General features: G+C 39.1%; 2 protein-coding genes across 12 annotated transcripts in view; one reads left to right on the plus strand and one right to left on the minus strand.

Annotated features, from left to right (window-relative positions):
• The window catches only part of LOC127515292 (Fc receptor-like protein 5), a 487,356-nt gene that overhangs the window by 214,856 nt on the left and 248,067 nt on the right, over positions 1 to 24,433 (minus strand). The gene's annotated exons all lie outside the window — the stretch shown is intronic.
• LOC127515290 (Fc receptor-like protein 5) overlaps positions 1 to 24,433 on the plus strand; it is a 241,516-nt gene that overhangs the window by 161,279 nt on the left and 55,804 nt on the right. For 2 of the 11 annotated variants that reach the window (XM_051898777.1, XM_051898782.1), the window contains exons 1-4: positions 8,994 to 9,523; positions 10,564 to 10,678; positions 13,772 to 13,908; positions 20,087 to 20,212. The exons of 5 other annotated variants lie outside the window; for them this stretch is intronic. In XM_051898777.1, coding sequence (XP_051754737.1) covers positions 13,878 to 13,908; positions 20,087 to 20,212 — 157 coding nt within the window. In that variant the 5' untranslated portion in view covers positions 8,994 to 9,523; positions 10,564 to 10,678; positions 13,772 to 13,877. Of the gene's footprint in view, positions 1 to 8,992; positions 9,524 to 10,563; positions 10,679 to 13,771; positions 13,909 to 20,086; positions 20,213 to 24,433 lie in introns of those variants that run through there. 4 more of the 11 variants (XM_051898784.1, XM_051898778.1, XM_051898780.1 and 1 more) reach the window with 4 other exon arrangements.

The raw sequence follows: 24,433 nt of genomic DNA on the forward strand, positions 1-24,433 counted from the left end.
CTGGACCAGTGATCCGTCTTTATAGAAATCAGCGCTGAGGATCGGGCACCAGAATCACTTCACCATCTACAAACACAAGAAATGTGTGTTAATTATATGCTGACAAAAAAACAAGACAAGACAACAAACAAACAAATGCATTATTTTTTAAATTCTGTTTTAACAAAAAAAGAAGAAAGATGCACTCACATAAAATTCTTTATGAACAGGTGCTGGAGCAGATCATAAAGTGTAAAAAGTATACATAAAAAAACACTCTTTATAAAATGGATAGTTCCTGTCCTTGATTCTGATTGGTTGATTGGTTCAAAGCCATTGTAAATGACCTACTCTACAAACCAAAACCTAAATTCATGGTTTCATGTTGCTTCCCAGCTAACAGAATTTTGTTATAAGAACATTCTCCAAATATTCAGTGTTGGTTCTGTGAATGCAAAATATGTCCAGTTTTCTTGACGTTAGGGGAACGTGTTTTAAAAGGTATGACATTCCTCAAACGTTCTTTCAACTTAATTTTGATTTAAAATTCAACATTCTAGGAACGTTGATTTGTAACATTCCAAGAACATAAAAATGTCCAGTTTCCTTAATGTTAGTAGAATGTTATTTAAAGGTTAGTATGATGTTCCTGAAACATTCTTTCAATCATTCAAACACCTGCTGTGAACAAGCACTGAAAGAAAGAGAAAGAAGACAAACTATGACTTTCTTCAGTCACAGCCTTAGATGAACTGAGGATAAAAGACTCTCAAGATCTGATTAAACAACTCCAGAAACAGCATTACCAGCTTCACTTATTACTAACCAGACTGACTTTATTTCTGTCACACGTCTACAGAAGTTCTTATTGAGAATTAACAGAGGCTTAGATGTTGGTGTTTTATTGAAAATGTTTCATTTGAGGTCACCATCATGGTGATCAGTGGTTGCTTTAGTTGGGCTCTTGACCCTTGACTTTTGTTGAGTTGCTTCTGTTTCAGCAATTGCACAGGTTCATGGATAATGTTTCTGCATTGATCAAGCAGATCAACATGTCTGTTGTTTTAATGACAGACAAATGACTGCTTTTTTTGTAATTGTTGACTTAAGAAATTGAGGCATTATTGAAGAGTATAAAACTTAACCAATGTAAAAAAAAAAAAAAAAAGAAAAATTGTAACATCACTGTTGCATTTCAGATGCTGAATGTTGGATGTCTATGAGTGTATAAATAACACTGTCATTGTTAACTTTTTGTTTAAAACATGATTTGTGCCATTTATACACTCACAGACATCAACATTGGCATATGAAACACAACAATGGTGACATTGTCACATCCACGCCTTCCCGGACTCCGTTTCCCAGAATCCTCCTGTTCCGCACTCCTGTTTGCACTTCCCTCATCAGTCTTCCCGCCATCTCCCCGGATTCCCAGCACCTGTTGTCCTCGTCAGCACTCCCTTTAAGTTGGACTCACTCCCTGCACTCCTGGTCCGTTATATTGTTTGCTACATGTGTGTAAAGCTGTCGTTTCTGTCCTTCTATGATATTAAAGCCCTGATATTGTGGATTTCCGTATTTCGCCTCATCCATACAGCATACACCGTAACAGAATAACGGACCCAACCGCTGGAAATCTACATCTCAAGATGGGCTTATTCTTCATCTCCGAGATCCCTGTGTCTCCCGTGCCTCCAAAGCCAGCTACAGCATCGGATCGCCTTTGTGGGTGCCGGCAGGACGGTCGCCCGCTGGAGAGGTATGTGGAGGAGTTTGTCGAGCTTGCTTATTTGGCGAATTGGCCAGATGCCTGTTTGAACGCCTGTTTTCTGGCGGGGCTGGACGAGGACACGATCCGTTTTAAAGAACCTGCCTGCTATTTTTCCCTAGTTGAAGCAATTAATCTGATTTTGTTCCTAAATTGTTCTGATTTTGTCATTGAGGAGGTTCTTGATAAGTCGTGTGATCCTCGTCCAGTTCCTCAGAAACACCGGCGGCCTGGCCAGTTCGCCAATCGCCGCTTCCCTCCGCCTGCTCCTCCAGTGGGCATTCCCCTGGTGTCCTGCCGGACCCAAAACCCCGGAAGGCCGAAGAAAGATCCTCTGCGGGGCCGAAACGGCCAAGAAGAAAAAGGAAGAAGGCCGCCAAGCAGCCCCAGTCTCCTGAGTTTTCTGTCTCCGCGCAGTCCCAGTTTCCTGAGTTTTCTGCCTCCGTGCAACCCCAGATTCCTGAGTTTTCTGCTTCCAAGCAGCCCAAGTCTCCTGAGTTTTCTGCCTTTGCACAGCCCATTCCAGTGTCAGTGGGTCTTTTGGTGGAGTATGAGGGGATGGACTGGACCCCGTTTTCAGATCCCTCGCCAGCCCTCGCTGCCCCAGAGCCCCCCCCGGCTCCTGCCGCCGCCGAGCCAGCCGCTCCAGCCGCCGCCGCCGCCGCTGCCGAGCCAGCCGCTCCAGCCGCCGCCGCCGCCGCTGCCGAGCCAGCCGCTCCAGCCGCCGCCGCCGAGCCAGCCCCAGAGCCCGCCCCGGCTCCTGCCGCCGCCGAGCCCGCCCCAATAGCCGCTGAACCCCCTCCAGTAGCCCACGAGCCCTTTGAACCCCTGAATCTCCCAAAATATTTTTTTTTTTGGGGGAAGGGTATCTGTGGGTGGGAAAGATGGGGGTGGGCTAGGAGACCCTCCGTGGCCTGCCAAGGCTCCTGACCCGCCGTGGCCTTCCCTGGCTCCTGACCCGCCGTGGCCTTCCCTGGCTCCTGACCCGCCGTGGCCTTCCCTGGCTCCTGACCCGCCGTGGCCTGCCAAGGCTCCTGACCCGCCGTGGCCTGCCAAGGCTCCTGACCCGCCGTGGCCTGCCAAGGCTCCTGACCCGCCGTGGCCTGCCCTGGCTCCGGACCCGCCCTGGACCCGCCTGCACACCCCGCACCTGCCTGTAGGTCTCCAGGGCGCCCACCCCCCCTCCCCGCTGTTTCATCTGAGGCGTGAGGACACGCCTTCCGGGGAGGGAGAGGTAATGTCACATCCACGCCTTCCCGGACTCCGTTTCCCAGAATCCTCCTGTTCCGCACTCCTGTTTGCACTTCCCTCATCAGTCTTCCCGCCATCTCCCCGGATTCCCAGCACCTGTTGTCCTCGTCAGCACTCCCTTTAAGTTGGACTCACTCCCTGCACTCCTGGTCCGTTATATTGTTTGCTACATGTGTGTAAAGCTGTCGTTTCTGTCCTTCTATGATATTAAAGCCCTGATATTGTGGATTTCCATATTTCGCCTCATCCATACAGCATACACCGTAACAGACATGCTTCATACCAGCATACAAAACACATTCATGGTTCCCAACATGCATTGCAGCATGAATAAATTATGCAGCTGAATTATGTTTATTATTTTTTTTGGATTGTCACCATTGTTGAGGTTTGTGTGATGAGTGCTGATGTCTAAGTGTGTTGTATTTGACTTTTAAATGGTTTTGGACAATCTTACATAAATCACTTCAGTGTCACAAATGATTTTTTTAATCACATCATTTGAGTTTATTACTTTCTTCTCAAATAACGTTTCAATTCCAAAAATAAGCAAAACTACAGAAAAAGCAGTTGTTTAACTAACCTTTTAAATTACATTCTACTAACATTAAGGAAACGGAACATTTATGTTCTTGGAATGTTACAAATCAACATTCCTAGAATGTTGAATTTTAAATCAAAATTAAGTTGAAAGAACGTTTGAGGAACATCATACCTTTTAAAACACATTCCCCTAAAACTGGACATTTTTTACGTTCCCAGAACCAGCACTGACTGTTTGGAGAATGTTCTTATAACAAAATTAGCTGTTAGCTGGGTTATTGCTTTACATTCGGTCTTCCGTTTGATTGAGCATGCTGTAACGTTTTGGTTGCTGCTCCCAGATGCTGAAATGTAACAGTGAACTCCGTGAACACTGATCAGTGTTTATGAGTCCAATCTACAGAGTGATGAAAGAAACACAAGCAATGCTGGAGTCAAAAGAACACATTTAGGGTGTTTACACGACAATTATCTAAAATAGAAAAGTCTTTCCTTTGTGTTTTGTACATACAGATAACAACGTTGTCAAAACAATCTTTATGGAGGGCATGGGTGGGAGAAAATGAAATATTCACTGTTACAGCACAGCCTGGTCTCATTGTTAATACGTAGGTATTAATACGTAACTTTCAAAGACACAAAACGTACATTTTTGTACGTTTAGAAAGGTGCTAAAACGTACAATATTGACGTAATTATGGCACTAAAACGTAAAACAGCGAAAAAACATAAAATATTTACGAATCTTATCATGTCTTAAAGATATATGTACAATTTCCCTTTTATCGTTTTGTAGATAAATGTAAGATCCCTGAACCCCATCCCGAACCTAAACCTACCCATTTTATACAGAATGTTAAAAGAATAAAACATAATGGGCAGAAATGTGTAGGAAAAGGACAATTTTAGTAAAAATATAACAACAAAATGATATTTTGAGCCACTAATCCTACACCTACCCATAACCATTTCTTTAAACTACCTACTAATATAAATAAAAGAATGACAGACAAACAAGCGTAATCACAATAATTTTTTTTTTTTTTTTTTGCGAAAATGTCAAAAGTGGTACCAAAAGTAGTTCAAATGATGATGAGTTCCAGTCACAGTCCTCTCTGGCGGTAATAGTTTTTATAGGGTACAGAGCAGAATTTAATTTATTGATCCATGAAAATATGATAAATCCGGCTTCTCTCCGTGAAGGCGCGCACTCATTTCAAATGTCAATCCACTGAAACACGGCATGTCGTAATCTGTGACGAAGGTGAGAACCAATGAGCGTTCGATATCAGTGCCGTAAACCATGTCGTAACGCTTCTCGAGGGTGGCGCTACTTTCAAATTTGAATCATAACGAGCGCGAGCTTTGACTGTGACGGGCGCTGTTGCTGAGAATCAAAATGAAGATCGATGGATAAAGGGCTGAAATTGGATCTGTTCCTTACAAACATATGGATTCTAAAGATTGGGAGTACAGCGAACAAATACAATTGATGTGATTTGTGAATTTATGTTGTGTTTTGGTGTATCTTATGGTTGTATTGTCAGTCGCTGCATAGGAGAAAACGCCTTCTGTGTCGCACAGCAAACAAACTAAATATTACAAAATGGTTAAACTATTACAGAAAATTTATTCATAAGGTTTTAAATTGTAGTCTTGTTTAACATTATGCAATCCTCCGAGCAGCACAAGTCACGAACAGAAATGTTATTTAAGTAGATGAGTAAACTGCTTTCAATAAATTCGACTAAAAACATTAAATCATTAAAGCCACGATTTTAATATTAATACATGGGAATTCATATACATTCACACTTTACATGATTTACGTTTTTATTGCTGTTAATACGTAAGTATTTTTACGTTTTAGTCCTCTAAATACGTCAATGTTGTTTTTGTGTGTATGAAAACGTAAGTAAATGTACGTGTGGCAGAACCACAATTTACGTAAAAATACACACGTATTCTCATGAGATCACGTTGCACAGCAACACTATCTTGCACCGGACTCTTTCAGCTCATCATTTAAGATGCATTGTGCATTGGAGGTGGTGGATGAGGAGAGAACCCTAATATGATTGTAAAGTGCTTTGGGTATACAGTAGTACGTAAGAAAGCGCTATACAAATGTCTCATTTATTTGATTTACTGCTTTAGTGAGAAAATGACAGAGGTCGTCTTTAGTTTAAGAGGCCTGAATAAAGAGTTGAGCTCATAGTTGTGGTTTGACTTCTGGTCTGTTTCTGCTCTGTGGTTTTAAGCAGAGTAGAGGAAATGTTTATGCTTTTTTCCGCATCCTTACTTTCATAAGCTTAAAATACTCTAAGAGCAAAAGATTCACAGCAACATGTGCATGTCATTTTCATTAACTTCCCCTTCTTAGCAAACCATCTGTGTTCAGGAAGGCCTGAATGAAGCACTTCTCACTTCTGAATGTAACTGCTGTCATGTTCTACTCTCCTTTTAAAAAAGAAATAAACATTTTACATTTTGTTGTAGTGAATCATCAGTCCATCCAATCTGAATCACTTTAGATCTTGTGTGTGAGAGTATGCAATTCACTTTCAGTCATTTCTATGTGTTGGTGTTCATATTGAGCCTCTGGCAGTTTGAATGTACTAAAAGAGAAGTGAAATATGATCCCTGTTTGTTTTCTTCATATTTCTATAGCAACAGTCACACTGTTGACAAATTGCAAAGTCTTCCACGTGAAACATGGTGATGCAATACTTTAACGACAGAAAAGTGGTTGCAGATTTTTAACTGATCCTAGGCTATTACAGATGTAAAGTTTTTAACAAACGTAAAATAGATGGGAAATATGCAGACATTGCCGAAATGTAATATGATAACAGATTGGATCACGTGTCCGTAATATCAATAATCTTGGCTCTTCTCAAAAAGGGGGGGGGGGGGGGGGGGGGGTTGTGGGTTTCTCCCTCAGCCGAAATCGCATTCCGGGGGGCAGAAATGGGAACGCGGGGGCACCGCGATGCGACCGCAAAGGGCACTTTCACTTTCACGATCAAAGGGGCAGAGGCTGTCATCATCCGTTTCAGCCTGTGAAAGTTGAAGAAGAGCTTTTTCCTGGTCTTCCTCTTTTAATATCAGAAAGCAGAGCTCTTCCACTAAACCCTTTGAAGACTTTTGGTTGTTGTGCAGCCATTCAAGTGCAGTGCAGAGGTCTTCTGCGATCTTTGGCTCCTTCATGAGAGAAGGGTACAAACAAATGGGATGAAATGTTAGAAGTGTATTTAACAATACTTTGTGTTGTAGTCAGGATGTAGCACAGCATGCATAATAAAGTTTTGACATTCTGTTTTTCTCATGTTTATATATTGAAGACATAAATCATACCTGTCACTAATGAAATTAATCAATTATGTTCAGTTTTAATTTTTTTTTTTTAATAAAAAAAAGGCAAGCAATTCACGTGGCTTTTCACGCTGCACTTAACCCTGCGTTATCGTCGTCCTAAACACAACTTTTAAGCGTGGGTAAAGTAACGCTCCACATATTGCTTGTATATTTACATGCTTTTGACAGTCACAGAAACATTGTGCATTGTATATAAATAGAAAATTCAGCACTGGAAAGAAAAAAAACAATAAATGCTGACAGAAAATGCAAGAATTGCAGTGCAGAAAATACTGTTTAATTATTTTATTGTCTGAAATGTCCATTCAGGATAAACTTGATAGTGAAGTTGACTATATGTATATGAGGATGTGCAATGCCTAAGCATTTATGTAAACATATTGTGTGCTTTGTTCATCCAATCAGTGAAACTGACACTGTAAATATGCAAATAAGGACGTTAACCCAGGGTTTAGTAATGTACAGTGTGAAACGCTGCGTATGAATACTCAGAATTAATTGTTAACCTCAGGTAAATGATGATCAGTGTGAAACGTGAATCATGATGACCCAGGATTCTGTTTACCTGGGGTTTACAATCACACAGGGTTAACTATTTCAAGTATGAAAAGCCCTCATTTTTGTTTTTCATTCTAATGAAAAGAGAAGTTCACACATTTTTTTTTAAAACTTTTAACTTTCCCTTCTTTTTCTTACCATTAACATGAAGATCCCACAGTCAATACAGCAGGTCAATGGAACATTCTAAAACAATACAAAAGCATTAAAGGGTTAGTTCACCCAAAAATGAAAATTCTGTCATTAATTACTCACCCTCGTGCCGTTTTACACCCGTAAGACCTTCGTTGATCTTCGGAACACAAATTAAGATATTTTTGTTTAAATCCGATGGCTCAGTGAGGCCTACATAGGGAGCAATGACATTTCCTCTCTCAAGATCCATAAAGGTACTAAAAACCAGGGGTGATTCTAGGGTCAAAGCTTTAGGGGTGCTGAGCACCCAATGAGCCCCACTGCCACCACCCACCCTCTTTTCACACAAAAACAAAAAATATGTTACAAAAAGTAAATGTAATATAGGCTACTTAATGCCAATAAGTTAGTATAGGAGTATGAGTAGTTACTGTTTTGCTTGCCACTATTCACTATATGTCAATTTATTGTTGTTGTTTCCTCACCTGGTTCTTCCTGCATGCTCTCCCTTTCCCTTTCTCCTTCTCCATCTCCCTCTCTTTCCCTTGGCACTGACAATCATACACAAATATATTGTAGGCAGGAGAGTTGAAGTCAGTTTGTCATGTCACAAAAATGTTATGGAGACCATTTACAGATTCTAAGGATATGATCAAAAGGCACACAGAGGCGTGTCATTTTAAATGTCTTTATTATTATTATTGGGCTTAGAAACTTTTTTTTAAATGACAAATTCCTTTCACAAGAGAAGCTGTATTCTCCATTGTGGGTTTGAAATAAAAAAAAATAAAAGCAGGGGACCATTGCCTAGATAAGTAATTTGATACAACAACAGCTGGTTTGCATTATCTGTTACTTTAGCTTGCTTAACACTTTTCAGAAGAACAAAAAAAACAAAAAAACAAAAAAAAAACAAGACAGAGGTCATTATGGACTGTCCCTAGTCTCTCACCTGAATCTGTCTTTTTTTTTTTTTTAAAGAACTGTCGTATGTCCATTGCTCACTGGCAGGCCACACACACACACACACACACACACACACACACACACACACACAGAGAATGAGAGAGAGTAATGCTAGGAGTTCAGGAGTTAAGTCTGGTTCAGGTTAAATCCTCTGTGTGTGAGGAATGAATAAATACAGCAAAAGAAAAACATTAAACTTTCTTTTATTGTCTAGTTTGATAGTCAGCCACAACTGAAAAATAACAGATATAAATCTAGGAATGAATAACAATTCATTTAAAAAGCCACAGTGAGTGTTTTCACACATACTGGTGTTATACAGTGATATGTCGTTTGTTTTCACTCTGGTCCAAACGCCAGGGCTTCATGTTTCCATTACGACTGACCAGAAAAGACGCACGTGACGTCATGTTTACATGACTCCCGATTGTTAAAATGAGTATCAAATTAACGATAAACTTTAACAACAGAGACACACGTACGCACTACACAGGTACGCAGTTTATTTGTCCCGCTGCTGTTTTTGTTTCACGCTCTAGCAGTTAATAAACAGAACTGCATGCGTCTTGCGGAAGAACATTGTAACCGGCGCTACTTCTCTCCGTTTATGACTATGGACGAGTCACTCAGGTCCTGTGCTACTCCACAGCGGCGGCGACCCGCTGGACTAAAATAGTCCGAAAATAAACACTTATTATAGGTGTACCATGGTGATTCAGGATACTGACTCCAGTACTCACCGATATGGTTTCGGAATCGGAACAACTCTAGGTAAAAGGAAAGAAGTGTGAGACACAGTTTTGGAGCAACTTAGTTGATTCACAACACTACAAAACGGGTTCTCCCTCTGCGTGTGTTTCGCGCTGGATGACGGTCGTGCTGAGCGGTGCAGGTACAGAGGAGAAGTAGAAGAAGAGAAGAGGGGGGCACCATTTGCTAAGGGTGATGTTTTCATTTTCATCCTTAACACATATATTTTAAACCAAACTACGGAGTATGTTTTGGACATTATTTAACCTTGTAAAAGACGAACAAAAGTTTTAGAATAACAACACTTCTTACTCCAAGTTTTAGGTGTGGCTGAGCTCCTTTTTAGGGGTGCTGGGCTAGCCTCGCCCATGCTAAAAACATATTTAAATCAGTTCATGTGAGTACAGTGGTTCAATATTAATATTATAAAGCGACGAGAATATTTTTGGTGCGCCAAAAAAAAAAAAAAAGGAAATAACGACTTATTTAGTGATGGCCGATTTCAAAACACTGCTTCAGGAAGATTCGGAGCATAATGAATCAGCGTGTCGAATCATGATTCGGGTCGTGTGTCAAACCGCCCAAACTGCTGAAATCACGTGACTTTGGCGCTCCGCACTGTGGATTTAAATAACCATAACTTGCTCAGTTTTCTACCGATTTTCAAACTGTTTGGTTTGTTATAAACGTCAGAGATGTACTTATGACACTGCATACTTATGAATAATTATAACCATGGACTTCCAAATGAAAATAACATTGAACAGAACAGATACGTGCAATGAATATACACACGCACAAGGTATTTATGTTAAATCAATATATAGGCTACTAAAACTCAGTGTACAGAATGGCAACATGAGATAGTAATATTCATATTATAAATGTGTACATATATATATATATATATATATACACACATTTATAATATGAATATTACTATTATAATAAAATAATTTGAATTATTACATGTTTATTTTAACTTCTTCAGGGTTGGGCTATTTACTAGGCATTGCACTGTGCTGACTTCAGAGATCACTGTTCCAAACAAAAAAAAAGTGTCCAAAAGAAACATTCTGCGATTGTTTAAAAAAGTTGTAAAAAGTTTTGGGTCAACAACAATCTTGTAATACTATTATGTCATAGCCCCTACAGGACCTGTATTGTACATACATCCACTAAGTGACTAACGATTATCCCAAATATAATCATAATATTGTCATATCTTACAGGTGAAAGGTGATCCCACGGGCTCTCGTTTTGAGACTACGGCGACTGGAGCATCTGTAGGCTGCACAAAAGTCTGGCATCTTCTCCTATAAAGCCAGCAATTTCCTGTATCATAATGTAAGATTTTTTAAACAAACCAAACCGATTGGAAATCATGTGCAACTTAAGTTATATTGAAAAGAAAGAGCAATTCTGCCTCTCCCACTGATGTAAAATTGCTGGGTAGCAGCTAAACTGTAACTACTAGGTCTCACACAAAGCTTCTTGTTATTAGCCAGCTAATACAACCACATCCACAAAGATTGTAATTTAGACAAAAGATTAGTTGTCGTAAAATCGTTATTGGTGTCAGTAAAACCTATATAATTGAACAGCTCTATTGTGGTCTCAGCCTTGATAAGTTGCGCAAGTAGCCGTGATACACAACTATGCTGCACGATTAAGTCATTTTTCAAAAAGAAAAGCTGCAATTTCAACATGTTCAAGCATCCAGAATTATAGCCACGTTAATAACATTTGTAAGAAACCTAACCATTTGTAAATCCGTAAAGATTTCAGCGAGATAAGAGTATTGTTTTCGTGCAGATCACTCACCTTACATCAGGTACCACAGAGCCCGCCAGAAAGCTTGCCTGTGACAAGATGGCCGCCGGTGATAACGTTAGAGACTCTGCCGTAAGACATCTAGCCTTTATTATGTATATCTATGGTTAGTCTGGCGCTGTCGTCCTCAGACTGTCATGACGTGTGTTACAAATCCTCATGTTTCTGTGCTTCCCCTGTGACCTAGTTTTCCCCATTCTGTTTCATTAGTTCATTTGATTCACCTGTGTCTTATTATCTCTCTAAGTTCCCTTTGTTTGCTTCTTGTATTTAAGCCCTGTGTTCATCCTCATTCCTTGTCCGTTTTCGTCCTTGTATGGTTGTGTTATTCCTACGTGTTATCATTAAAGCCTGTATTCATCTACTCTTCTTTGTTTCGCCTGGTGTTTGAGACCTACTGTAACAGAAGAACGGACCTATACCGAAATGGATTTACCGGCTGTCCAGCTGCTATACATCGACCAGGAGCAGCAGTCCCTCGAGACCCACACCCAAAGGTTTTTAGATCTGGCGTGCCTTACCTACATCCCGGACGCAACGCTGAGTGTTTTTTTCTACATAAGCCTCAGCGCGAAAGCAAGAGCTCGTCTGCCTGGTGTGGGTCCTCGGGGGAATTTTGCCGAGTACGTGGAGTGGGTGCTGGTGAACTGTGATTCTCCATTTACCATCGACATCGCTGATAAAGTCACCAGCCCCGCTCCCCATCCAGAGTTCAGCCTGCCTTCACCCAGCGACACGGACAACAAGCCAGAGCCCACTGCAGATGGAGGTAATCAGCCTGCCGCGAGAAACGAGCCGGAGCTGACAAGTGGGACCGAGCTTCACATCGCCTCAGAACTGGAGTCAACGTGGGCCAACGTGGGAGTCCTCGTGGAGTTCGAGGGGATGGAGTGGAGCCCCGCCCACATTCCCACCACAGAGGGTGAGCAAGCGCTGGACAATTTGTTTTCTTTTTACGATGACTGTATTGTAGAGGAGGATTCCCTGAGTCTCCTTTCCCCGCTGGTTCCATCCCGCCCAGAACTGTCCGTCTCCCCGCTGGTTCTGTCCAGCCCAGAACTGTCCGTCTCCCCGCTGGTTCCGTCCAGCCTAGAACTGTCCGTCTCCCCGCTGGTTCCGTCCAGCCCTGTGTCTCCGGTGTTCCCTCCCAACCTCCCTCTCCCGCCTCCTCTCCTGCTGCCGTTCAGTTCCTCTGCCCAGTCGCCGCTGTCTCACGCTGGCACCTCAGTTTCTCCTTTACCAGCCCTCTGTGGTGTGGATCCACCTCGGGCCAGCCGTTCAACAGCGCCGTCTGGATGCCTGGACCCCTTAGCTCCGCCTCTTGCCTCCGATCCAGTCTCTCCACCTCGGCTCGTCGTCCAGACTCCTCCGCCATGGCTCCTTCCCCCCTCGGCTCCGCCTGGGACCATCGACCATTCGGCTACACCGGGCTCCCTCGAACCTCCGGCTACACCTTGGTCAGACGTCGCCACGCCTTCGCCACGGACTTACAAGTCGTCTGCTGCGCGACGCCTCTCCACCCCTACGGCTCCGTCTGGCTCCGCCCTCCCTCCGGTTCCGCCTCAGTCCTCTGTCGCTCCAGTTCCACCTCAGACCTCTGGCACCCCGGCTCCTCCTCAAGGGGTCGTCGCCACGTCTCCCTCGTGGCCTCCGAAGCCTGCGGTGTCGTGCCTGGTCGTCGGCCATCCATCTGCGCTCTGGGCTCCTTCTCCATCGGCTCCGTCTCCATCAGTCATCCCCACGGTTTCGTTGAGGAGGTTAACACCATGGCTCCTCCCTCCCTCGACTCCGCCGTGGATCATTATCCTGGCTGAACTCTGGAATTTCCATCTGCTCATCCTGCTCCTGGTCTTCCCCTGGCTCCTCCCACCCTCCACGCCCCCTTGGACTGTGTTTTCTGTTCCCTGGACTCTTTTCTTGTTTTTTGTTTTACTCCGCCCTCCTCCAGAACCCCCACCCTCCCTCCTTAGTTGGACTCTTACGGCGCGAGGACGTGCCTATCCGGGAGGGGGCGAACTGTTACAAATCCTCATGTTTCTGTGCTTCCCCTGTGACCTAGTTTTCCCCATTCTATTTCATTAGTTCATTTGATTCACCTGTGTCTTATTATCTCTCTAAGTTCCCTTTGTTTGCTTCATGTATTTAAGCCCTGTGTTCATCCTCATTCCTTGTCCGTTCTCGTCCTTGTATGGTTGTGTTATTCCTACGTGTTATCATTAAAGCCTGTATTCATCTACTCTTCTTTGTTTCGCCTGGTATTTGAGACCTACTGTGACAACGTGTGGTTCTGCGGTTCTGCAGTTGGTTATTTTTGGAATGAACCACCAGCAGCCGCCGCCAGGTATCAGTAACTCAAATAAGAGCAGTCGAGCGGAACATGAATAGGCCTACATTAGATGCCTCATCGTGGTTTCACTTTGTATTCACTGGACCGTCCGTAATGTGTGTGGCAGTGTGAGAGAACGCAGTGTGAGAACAATTACCGGAAGAACTTGAAGTCATTTCAAGAAGGCCTAGATGAACAGAGCTCTACTTGCATACATTATAACAGAGTTTAATATTTTACAATGGATCTTGTTTTCTCTTTCTTCATGTATTTCTGTGTAGTTTTGTCTCCTCCTCCCCCCCCCTTCTTGAAGTGCTAATGACTGTTTAACAGGAAGTGTATGTTTTAGCACACAGCACTGTTAAAACAGTCCATTAATGTGACAGTATGGGGTCCAGTGCACTGCCTCTCATACTCTGTGAGTATCATATTCTATACTATGTTTATGTTTTCTGTACAATGCATTTAGCTAAAGACAAAATGATGTTTGTGCTCAGGGAGTGTCTGGATTCACAATCTCGCTGTTTATTGTTGTCTGTTTTTCGAATTCAGTATGATGTTACATGTTGATCAGATAAAGAGTTTTAGAAAGCATGCATTTATCTGTGCTGCATGTGAAAGATGGAGGTGCTCTGTACAAGCTGCTACTTTCATGTACTTTGGCTTGTTTTTGTTGTAATTCTCGTTCTTCCAATTTCAAGTAGTTCAGATAAAGTTAATATGTTAATATGCATTTGTGTTGTATGTTGCTTTATCTTTAATTAAACTCTCCATCAGAGGCTCAGAGAGATTGAGAACAGTGATTGAACACACAATCAGCTTCTCTATCACTTTTTATTCTCTCTGCCTGATTAGGGTTAGAATATATATATATATATATATACACACACAGAAGTATTTGGACACTTAAATCACTCTGAATTGCATTGCATTAGACATAATATATCAAACCAAGTGGCTTCTGCCAAGAAATGATGCTCAATCTCTTCTCAGAACTAACTTCTCTTTTTTTATGAGACACTTTTTCAGTTATTTTTAACCAGTTGATCTTAGTGTCATATTTAGTTGATGTATGAAGTCAGGTCTTCTCCAGATCATACAGGTGTCAGAATAACCACAGGTTTACATCAACATATGAGCAATGCAATCGATCTGTGTGAAAACACCCTTAGACTTTGTTTTGGGTCCTTTTGTTGTACCCGTTCTGGTTCACTTTAAAAGGAACTGGCATTTGATTCATTCAGTTGTAGCCTACAAAATCACAAATGTCCAAATTATTTTTGGGGCCACTATAAAGTCACAATTAATTTGATGGTTCCACTGTCAAACAGGAAGTGATGATGTGTGTCTCAAAGACTTTGACCTAATTTGGTTTGGACTTGAAAACCAGTGAATAGTCAGAGATGTGAAACGTTAATCATTTTAATGTTAATATTTGCTTGTAACGTGTGTACGCGAGTGTCTTTACAAAGATAATTTTTATGTATCGTGATATAATAATGTCATAGAGGCATGAAAGTTGCCTCATTCTATATATTATTAAATGAGCAAAACACAAATAGGGGAAGCAAAGAGAGGGAATGATACAAAGTAGATATGGATCATAAATAGATATAGAAAAGCAAAATACAAGAAGAGGGAGCAAAACATACAAAACTTCAGAAAAAAAAAAAAAAGAAACAGCAAAGGACTACATTGCAGAAGCACTACTAAAAACCACAGTCTGACATTACATTAGTTGAAGAGAATAACTTCCTATGTTGTCTGTTGTGAAGCTCAGTGGTTCAAACTACTTCTCTGTTGTTGAGCATAGGGATGCGCGGTATACCGGTACTGGAAAAATACATGGTATTTCAAACGGTACGATATTATGATTTTGCTCATTTCGGTATATGCTGCTGTTCCGAAGTTCACCGCTAGGTGGCAGTGTGCTACCCAAACTGACGCGAAACCGGCAAATGTGACAACATAGAGGAATAAAATGGATAAAGCAGTTGAATCTCCCTCAACACGCCCAAAACTAATAATGAGAGCAGTAGACACATAATTTGAAATTACTTTGCTTATAAAAATGATGAAGAACCATCAAACTTTGCCAAGCACCTGTCACTTGCTCATCCTGACTTACAAGACGAGATCGACAGGTCAGTGCGTCATTCAAACGATCAAATTTAGACATTTATATCAACGCAAGTTACATAAGATCATATCGTTAAGATAACACGAAAGCTCCAGCGTGCGTTTGAACCAATGATGTTTAGATCTCATAATATTTGTACTTAAGTTTAGGTAGTTCTAACAGTAGTATTCAGGTACAGAGATGCTAGTTAAAGAAATTAAGTAAAGTAAACAAATGTAAAATAACACTGAATAGTCACTGTTAATACATTAAATAGGTAAATCCATACAATTAATGTAAAGTCACAAACGTTATTTAGTGACAGACAGCAGCATGTATTTTTGGCTTCACAGATTCGATAATAGGCTACTACACATGCGATGATACCAGACACGTGCACACATATACATAAAAGGGGGCTTGAGCACCTGAGAGAAACTGCCCTTTTTTCTAGGGTGCTTTTTTTTTTTTTTTTTTAACAAATGAATATATATTCCTGTTTGCGCACAGCTTCTCTGTCAAACAAATATATTTACTGAATAAAAAATACTATATATATATAGTATTTTATATATATATAGTTCGGCTATATATCAGTTCGAGTTCACGTCATTCATTCCCCCATGCACGCGCGCCCCGCCCCACTCGTGTTTGCTGCTGGCTGATAACTTGTGACAACTATGCTCGGGAAAAGACAGCAGCTGTCTGGCGATGAGAAGCGAAAAAGAAAAAAACCCTAGAATCCCATGCATCTCTTTCAGGTAGCCTATGTATGTTCACAAACATGTGAAAGTTTTGGCTATTTAAGGGTGAGATTATTTATACGTTTAACGCCGCGTTAATAATTTGACCACCAGCAACGCATCTGCTTGATTTGATACTAATGCAATTTGTCATATTATAATTTCAATTATTTTAATGTGCTATGCACTGCGTTTTGAACTTTGGTAAAGATATCTGTAGGGCTGTCAATACCGGAAGAGGAGCATTCCACGGGCGCGAATCCATGAACCGCATTATTAGACAGTTTTCTAAGCATGCACGATTTATTAAAACCATTTAAAAATCATAATACAGCATTGCATAATGCTATCATTCCTAAATCTACGCTTAGTTACACAGGAGAATATGTTACATCAATAAAAAGTTTAAACCCTTGCTCTGAGTGTGCATGTTTGATGTCCACATATTCTTGTTGAAGAAATGACAGTGGATGTAGCATTTCTATAATAAAGTGGCCGATTATTATTATTTTTATTATTTAACTAATGTTATATTTTTAATTATGCTGGTTGGCCAAAAACAAGGATTTGATCGTGCTGTGTAAGAACAACAATCACCAGGCTTTTGGCGCCCTCTGCAGGCATTTGTTATAATACATATTGTGCACTTATAACATTTCAGGGAGAAAAAAACTCTTAGGCCCAGTTTCACAGACAGGGCTTAGCCTAAACCAGGATTAGACCTTAGTTCAATTAGGATATTTAAGTAGCTTTTATAAACATACACTAGAAAAAAAAAAAACATTACTGGTGTGCATCTTAAGACAAAACAATGGCTCTGACATATTTTAAGATCTGTCAGTACAAGTTACTTTCAGTTAAAACAGATCAAACATGCATTTTAGACTAGGAATAGCTTAAGCCTTGTCTGTTAAACCGGGGGTCAATGTGTTTAAATATGCAGATTAGCTTGTTTTGGTTAATTTAGAAGAAATCTACAGATGCAAACAGACGGGGGGTAGTAGGTTTAAAACAAACACCATCTAAATGTGTATTTTGGAAGTTTTCTTTCCATTAGAGTAAAAGAAGACTTGGAAGCAAAAATAGACCAAAATCTTAAAATTGTCCACAACATGAAAGAAGTATTCCAATAACACCAAAAGAATTAAAACGATTTATTGATTTGTGCAAAATAAACAAATTATCAGTGAAACTACATCCTTCTCCTTATGCAGTTATTATTCTAAATATATATAGCTACTTGAAAATAGTAGCGTAGAAAACACACACTGTGGCAGAGTTTCCTTTGCTGTTTCCTGCTCTTGTGATAAACCTAGTGAATACTAAAGAAGACCATGGTCTCTGTGTGAACTGATTATTTTGTAGAAATCTGTGGGTAACACTTTAGAATAACTCACGCTATGAAGCATTAGTTAAGCATTAGTAAGTAGTTCATCATTTATAAAGCATTAATAGAGATTAGTAAGCAGTTTATAAATACACCTATAAATGCTTTGTTCTTGATTTATAAGCATATCTGTAATGTGTTTAATAAATGTATTTTCATATTTTATTAATGATCAATTTATCATTTCTAAATTAAGTATTACATTATTTACAAACCATTTCTTTAGTTGTCGTCAGTGTTTCATAAGATCATTTATAAAGTGTAAGTAAATTATTAATAAACAATTTAAATGTACATTTATGCATCTTATTATTTAGACATATAGTAATACTTACTCCGTGTGTTAATAAATGCTTTATTGACACATATTTCTACTGCAATTCATGATTAATTCAGGTAGTTATAAAACATTTAGTAGTTGTCAGTTAACTATTTTTGTGAGCTCATCTAAAGTGAGCACTATTCGTGCCTCGTAAAGCTTTTATAAAGGAGATTTAAGAGATACAGAACATAGACACATTTATTTCAAGGAAAAAAAATAAATCTTTATGATAGGTAACTTGATTAAAAGTAAACCTCTGCAATTTCAAAGAAAATAAAAATCCCTGTACTCTTCCAGAAAGCATAACTGTGCAGTAAAATGAAACTAAGCTTTTGCAATCTGATATAAAAATAAATTTCTGTAAAGTGTAAACATTGCTGAATAAAAATTTACCAGTGCCAACACTGGATTACAGGAGTGCCAAAATACAATAATAATGTAATAAAATATTTCATAGTGTCAAAACTACCTCAGTACTAACTTTAAAACATTAGAGAACAGCAGTGCAGAAGATCACTGAGCCTTTAAATCTCCTTTGTAAAGCTTTACGAGGCATGAATAGTCCTCACTTTAGATGAGCTCACAAAAATAGTTAACTGACCACTTCTAAATGTTTTATAACTACCTGAATTAATCATGAATTACAGTAGGAATATGTATTAATAAAGCATTTATTAACACACTGAGTAACTATTACTATAGGTCTAAATAATAAGATGTATAAATGTACGTTTAAATAGTTTATTAATCATTTACGTACATTTCCTAAATAATCTTATGAACCACTGTCAACTCCTAACTGGTTTGTAAATAATGTTATACTTAATTTAGAAATGATAAATTGATCATTAATAAAGTATGAAAATACAATTACTAAACACATGCTTATTAATCAAGAACAAAACATTTATAGGTGTATTTATAAACTGCTTATTAATGTCTATTAATGTTTTATAAATGATGAATTGACTGTTTACTAATGCTTAACTAATTCTTCATAGTGTGCAGTTATTATAAAGTGTTACCAACTTTTTAAATTCACAGACATAACCAACTGTGTTTATGTGAATACTTACTAAGATGGACGTTTTTTAACAATTTTGTGTGTATTTGACCGTTTAAGGTAAAACAACTCAATTTGGAATGCGCAAGCTCTATACAGGCGGCTTGTGTGTGTGTGTGTGTGTGTTGTTTGTTGTATAAGCGCAAAGAAGCTCTCTCAAAGAGCTCCCAAGTACGTTACTACTGAATGATAAAATCGCTTGGATGTTCAAAATGGGCAAGGTTTAAAAAGGCGTGGGCAAGTGATTTCCGTCAGCGCATATGTACTTAAAGTGCTCTATTTTCGTGCACTAATTTTGTACTAAATATACTAAAGATTCTTCTTTAGTACTTCTTAAGATAATCTTAAGAACATGTAAGTGTACTCAACTGTGCTATTTTGAAACACCATGAAATATGAACTAAAATGTGCTTTTAATATGCTATCTCTGTATTTAAAAAATGTATTTAGTTAACACTTGTAGTACACTATGGGTTCAAGTATACTATAAGTGGTAGCCAATTAGTGATTTGATGTGATAATCTGTGTTGATTAATTTGCTAATAAACATTTGTGGTAATTTCCCGCTTTGTAAATGCGAAACCTGTGAGAATGAGCAAAATTATGTGCAATACTCCAGCCAAAATTTAGACCCTGTATGGTATCGATTTAATACTGATATACCAGTATTAGATTGTGGTACCGTACCGGAGCCAAAATTGTGGTATCGGATCATCCCTAGTTGAGCATCAGTGAATCATCAGTGAATTGACTCTCATATCAGTTCACGAGTCCTGTGACAACATTGTGTGTGATGATGTTAAATGCTGGAGAATAAACCGTCAGTTCTCATCTGGATGAGCATCAGAACAGAAAAACACTTTCAGTTCATGTAGAATAAACTCTAGACATGTTTCAGTGTGTGATTTACATTGTGCTGAATGAATGGAAATGCTTCATATCTTTGTTTCTTCTGCTTTTAGTGCTGATGTCCCTCATCCACTCTAGACTCACTGAAGAAAAGGATTCTGGATCCATTCAGGAAACAGCTTCTGAAAGGACTTCTGAACCCAATCAACAAACAGAATCTGGAAATATATCTTCTGAAGGTACTGTGCATTGCTACAGTATTTTTTATTTTTTTAACTAATATGAACTGTGTTGTTCTATTTATTTGTCTACATGGATACATCAGGGGCCGTATTCACAAAACATTTTATCTTCAATTCAATTCAATTCTTCTCTTATTGTCATTGTAACATACATACAACGAAATTATAAACTTTCCAATGTATACGTAAACAAAGTGCTTATGCTATTGCACATAAGTGATAAATATAAAGTGCATAGATGTTATTGTCATGAATGCATGCTCTTGAATGTCAGGAATGTGTTGTAGTTGGGCATTGTTTTTTCATTTCAGAGTTCAGTAAGGTAACAGCTTTTGGATAAAAACTGTTCATGAATCTTGTGGTGCGTGTTTTAATAGACCTGTAGCGTTTTCCAGATGGTAACAGTTCAAACAGATGATGGGCAGGGTGATGTGAATCCTTCAGAATGTTGTGTGTTTTCTTCAGGCAACGTGTGATGAATATGTCTTCCAGGGCAGGTAACTGTTGGTTTGTGATGATGTTCTCTGCAGTCTTTGTGACTCTCTGCAGAGACTTTTCGTCAGCTGCAGAGCTGCTTCCATACCACACCAGCATGCCATGTGTGAGTACACTGTTCAATGGAACAGCGATAGAATGACACCAGAAGCTGCTGTGACAGGTTAATCTTCCTAAGCGTTCTTAGGAAGTACAGTCGCTTTTGTGCCTTCTTGACTAGCACCATGATGTTTGTAGTCCATGAGAGGTCCTCTGAGATGTATGTTCCCAGAAATTTAAAGCTTGACACTCTTTCCACCTTCTCCCCATTGATGTACAGTGGTGTGTGAACATACTGTTTCTTTCTGAAGTCAATGATGAGTTCTTTTGTTTTCTTGATGTTTAGAGACAGATTATTCTCTGTGCACCACACCATTAACCTCTGTGCCTCCTCTCTTACCACTAAGAGTTCTCCTAAATATCAGTAAAAGTTCTTAGCAAAAGTAAAAGTTTCTCTTAAAACCTATTCACAAAGCTGCTGAGACCAACTTTTGCTAAGGAATAGAGAGAAATCTTAAGTTAAGAGAAAGGGCAGGGTTGACCTCGTTTCTATGGATGATGTCAGCACACTTACTAACTATGACCACAGCGATTGGCTGATAGGGGAGGAGTTTCTGTCAGCAATTTAATCATAGAAATGTTGTAGAATGAGGTATCATGTTTCCATATTCAAATAAAGGTTTTAAAATACAAATGTTTACATATTCAAATAAAGGTTTTAAAATACAAATGTTTACATATTCAAATAAAGATATTTTTTTTAAATACAAATATTTTCATATTAAAGGTTATAAACATTAAACATTCAATTAAATTCAATCTAAGTGTCATTAATAAAACTAGTATATTGTCAGCCTCTTACATGTCTGCGTCTCGAGAGATTGCAGAATTCAAGCGACAATTTATATTTTATAAACAAAGTTTGGGAGGAGCGCGTTCAAATGGTCTATCTAATCTGCTCGAGAGGAGGTATATATACACAGACGAGAGGCGAGAGGCGACTCACCTATAGTTACCTCGACAGTTTTCTGCATCCCTCCGCCACACCATTCCTTACTCTCGGCTGGGGATACGGGGGAGAACTCTGGGTTTGGGCTAAATTCCAAGCTCTGAGCCCTCGATCCCCTTGGACAGCACGTCAAATACACTTATTATATTTTATTTTTACTCTATTCGATCATTTGTAAGTGTGAACTCATGAAAACAACTGCCACATGTAATCGGATATTATTTATTTATTTATTAAAGATTTATTTTTGGCGTCTTACCGTAGATTCAAATCTATAAATCAAAAAATATATTGCATTTATAAAGAAAAGGTTCAGCACCCAAGGCTCTATCGCTATTGCCTCATTGGTGTACAGTGTCTTTAGGTGGATTAGGATTGTTTGTGATTTGGTCTTAGTGACTTAGGAGTCCTAATTGTCTACTCCTAAACTTTCACAGATTTTAGCACTAAAATGCTTTGTGAAATACTCTTAGAGCAAAAATTTAGGCGTCTTAAAATAAGGACTGACACGCCCATTATTTTTAAGAGTTTCTCCTAAATCAGCAAGTTAGGAGCTACTTTTAGCCTTAAGATGTTTTGTGAATACGGTCCCAGGATCCCACATTTGTCTCTGCTGTTTTATGTTTATATTTTGCTGTCATATTAACAGCATCTGTTTGTGTAGGAGGTCCTCAGGCTGCTAAAACACTGAAAATCTCTGAAATCTCCTGTTTAATTAAATCAATTAATTAATCAATCAATCAATCAATCAATCAATCAGACCAGTGGTTCAATACTGAATCTCATCTTTGTCTGAAAGGCTGAGAACAAACACCTATAGAGGTTAGACATAAGTTCTCATTTTCGCTGAAAAAAAATAAGTGATGATTTATTCTTATTAAAATCTCTGACTGAAAACAGCCCCACCTGCCGGTCAGAACAGGAACTGTTCAACAGCTTTATAAACACAAACCACATAAAACAAGGGCTTCAAACACAGACTTATCAGATCACTTCACACAGATTATTTGTCTTCTGATCCGTTAAATAATGTTTGAATTGTGTTCTCTCTCCTTTGAGATACTTATGTAACCCGTTGTATCACTCAATGGGCACAGTAGCATGACAGTATAGTTAATGTCTAAGTTCTTAAGGAGGATTTGAGACAGCAGTTTCACTACAAATTGTGAAAGAAGAAAATGGTTTGTATCAGTACCATTAATTGAAAATAGTTTAAAGTTTGCAAACATAATCAACAGAACTAAAGGAAATACAATCAGGCCTGTTTGGTATGACCAATAAAAGAAATGTTTCCCCAAACAAAGTTCAGAAAGTCTTTTCCTTGTGTTGTTATTTGTCCTCTGATGGTATGGGTTTGGCGTTTGCTATACTGAACAGCCAATCAGAGTTCTCTCTCTCTCCGACGGCCCGACGCCGATTCAACATGTCGAATCGGCTGAAAAAAGCCGACGAGGACCAACTTAACCGACGGTGCGGAACACACTAAGAAAAATTAGTCAGCCGACGCACAAAAACTGCCTGACGGCCGACCGTCGGCTTGGTGTGTTCCGGGCTATACATTTAATAAGGTTGCCCCTGGACATCAGTTTACGGGGGTAGGCTAAAGGCTATCACTGCTTAATAGAAAAAAAGTTTGTTTCTGTTGCTGTCAGTATTGTTTTTGGAAGTTACATTAAAATGCAGTTAGCAAAAAAAAATGAGTGCACGCAACAGGTGCTGCTTGAAAGAGCATGATGTATCTGTGTATGTTTAATGCATGGCGTGTGGGTTTCACTAGCTCCATTTTCACACATTTTCACACATTTTGATTGATATAATTCTGGATATTTCCAGTTGAAAACTTAGCCTAAGACGTGATTAATAATAAGACCACACCGAGAGAACCCATTATAATCAGTGATGCTGTGACTGTCACTTCTTGTATTTCGGGCACACCACAAGGTGTCACTGTTTCCTCAATGCTTTGCCCTTGCCTACTCTGAGCTCGGCTGCTATGTCTGAGGTAAACCACGCCCTCCTCATTACCCTACGGACAAAGAAATTTAAAAATATATAAATGTAAAAATAAAGAAATGTGGCAATAAAGAAATGTTGAAATGAATAAATGTGGAAATTAACAAATATGGAAATAAATAAATAAATAAATATGGAAATAAATACTAATCGAAATGAATAAATGTATAAATAAACAAAAGAAGAAATAAATAACTGAAAAAAATAAATATGAACATAAATATAGGTTAATAAATATATACATTTTATTTTTGTTTTTTGCTTTTCTATGTACATTTATATATTTATTTATCTATTTATTTTTAATTTATTTTAATCCATATTCACGGGGGTTAAACAACATGTGATGCAGTTGATTTTAACAACCCATCTGATTTATCTCCAAATGGTTTTTGTGACAAAACTATCCTTTATATCTTTGTCACAACATGCATATTTCAATATTGTCTCATCAGTTAGTTAGGCCTATCAATCATATTTCTTACCGTAAACCATTAATTGAACACATATGACTGATTACAGAGCAGCAACGGAGGAATAAAACACTCACCGGAGTTCCTCGAAATAAAAGTACAAAAAGATGTCTCCTCCCCTGGATTCCACAAAAAAAAAAAAACTTAAACTCTTTTTCTTCACACTCCATTACTCTCTTTTAAAATATC

Source organism: Ctenopharyngodon idella, chromosome 7 (genome assembly GCF_019924925.1).
Source record: "Ctenopharyngodon idella isolate HZGC_01 chromosome 7, HZGC01, whole genome shotgun sequence".
Taxonomy (NCBI): domain Eukaryota; kingdom Metazoa; phylum Chordata; class Actinopteri; order Cypriniformes; family Xenocyprididae; genus Ctenopharyngodon; species Ctenopharyngodon idella.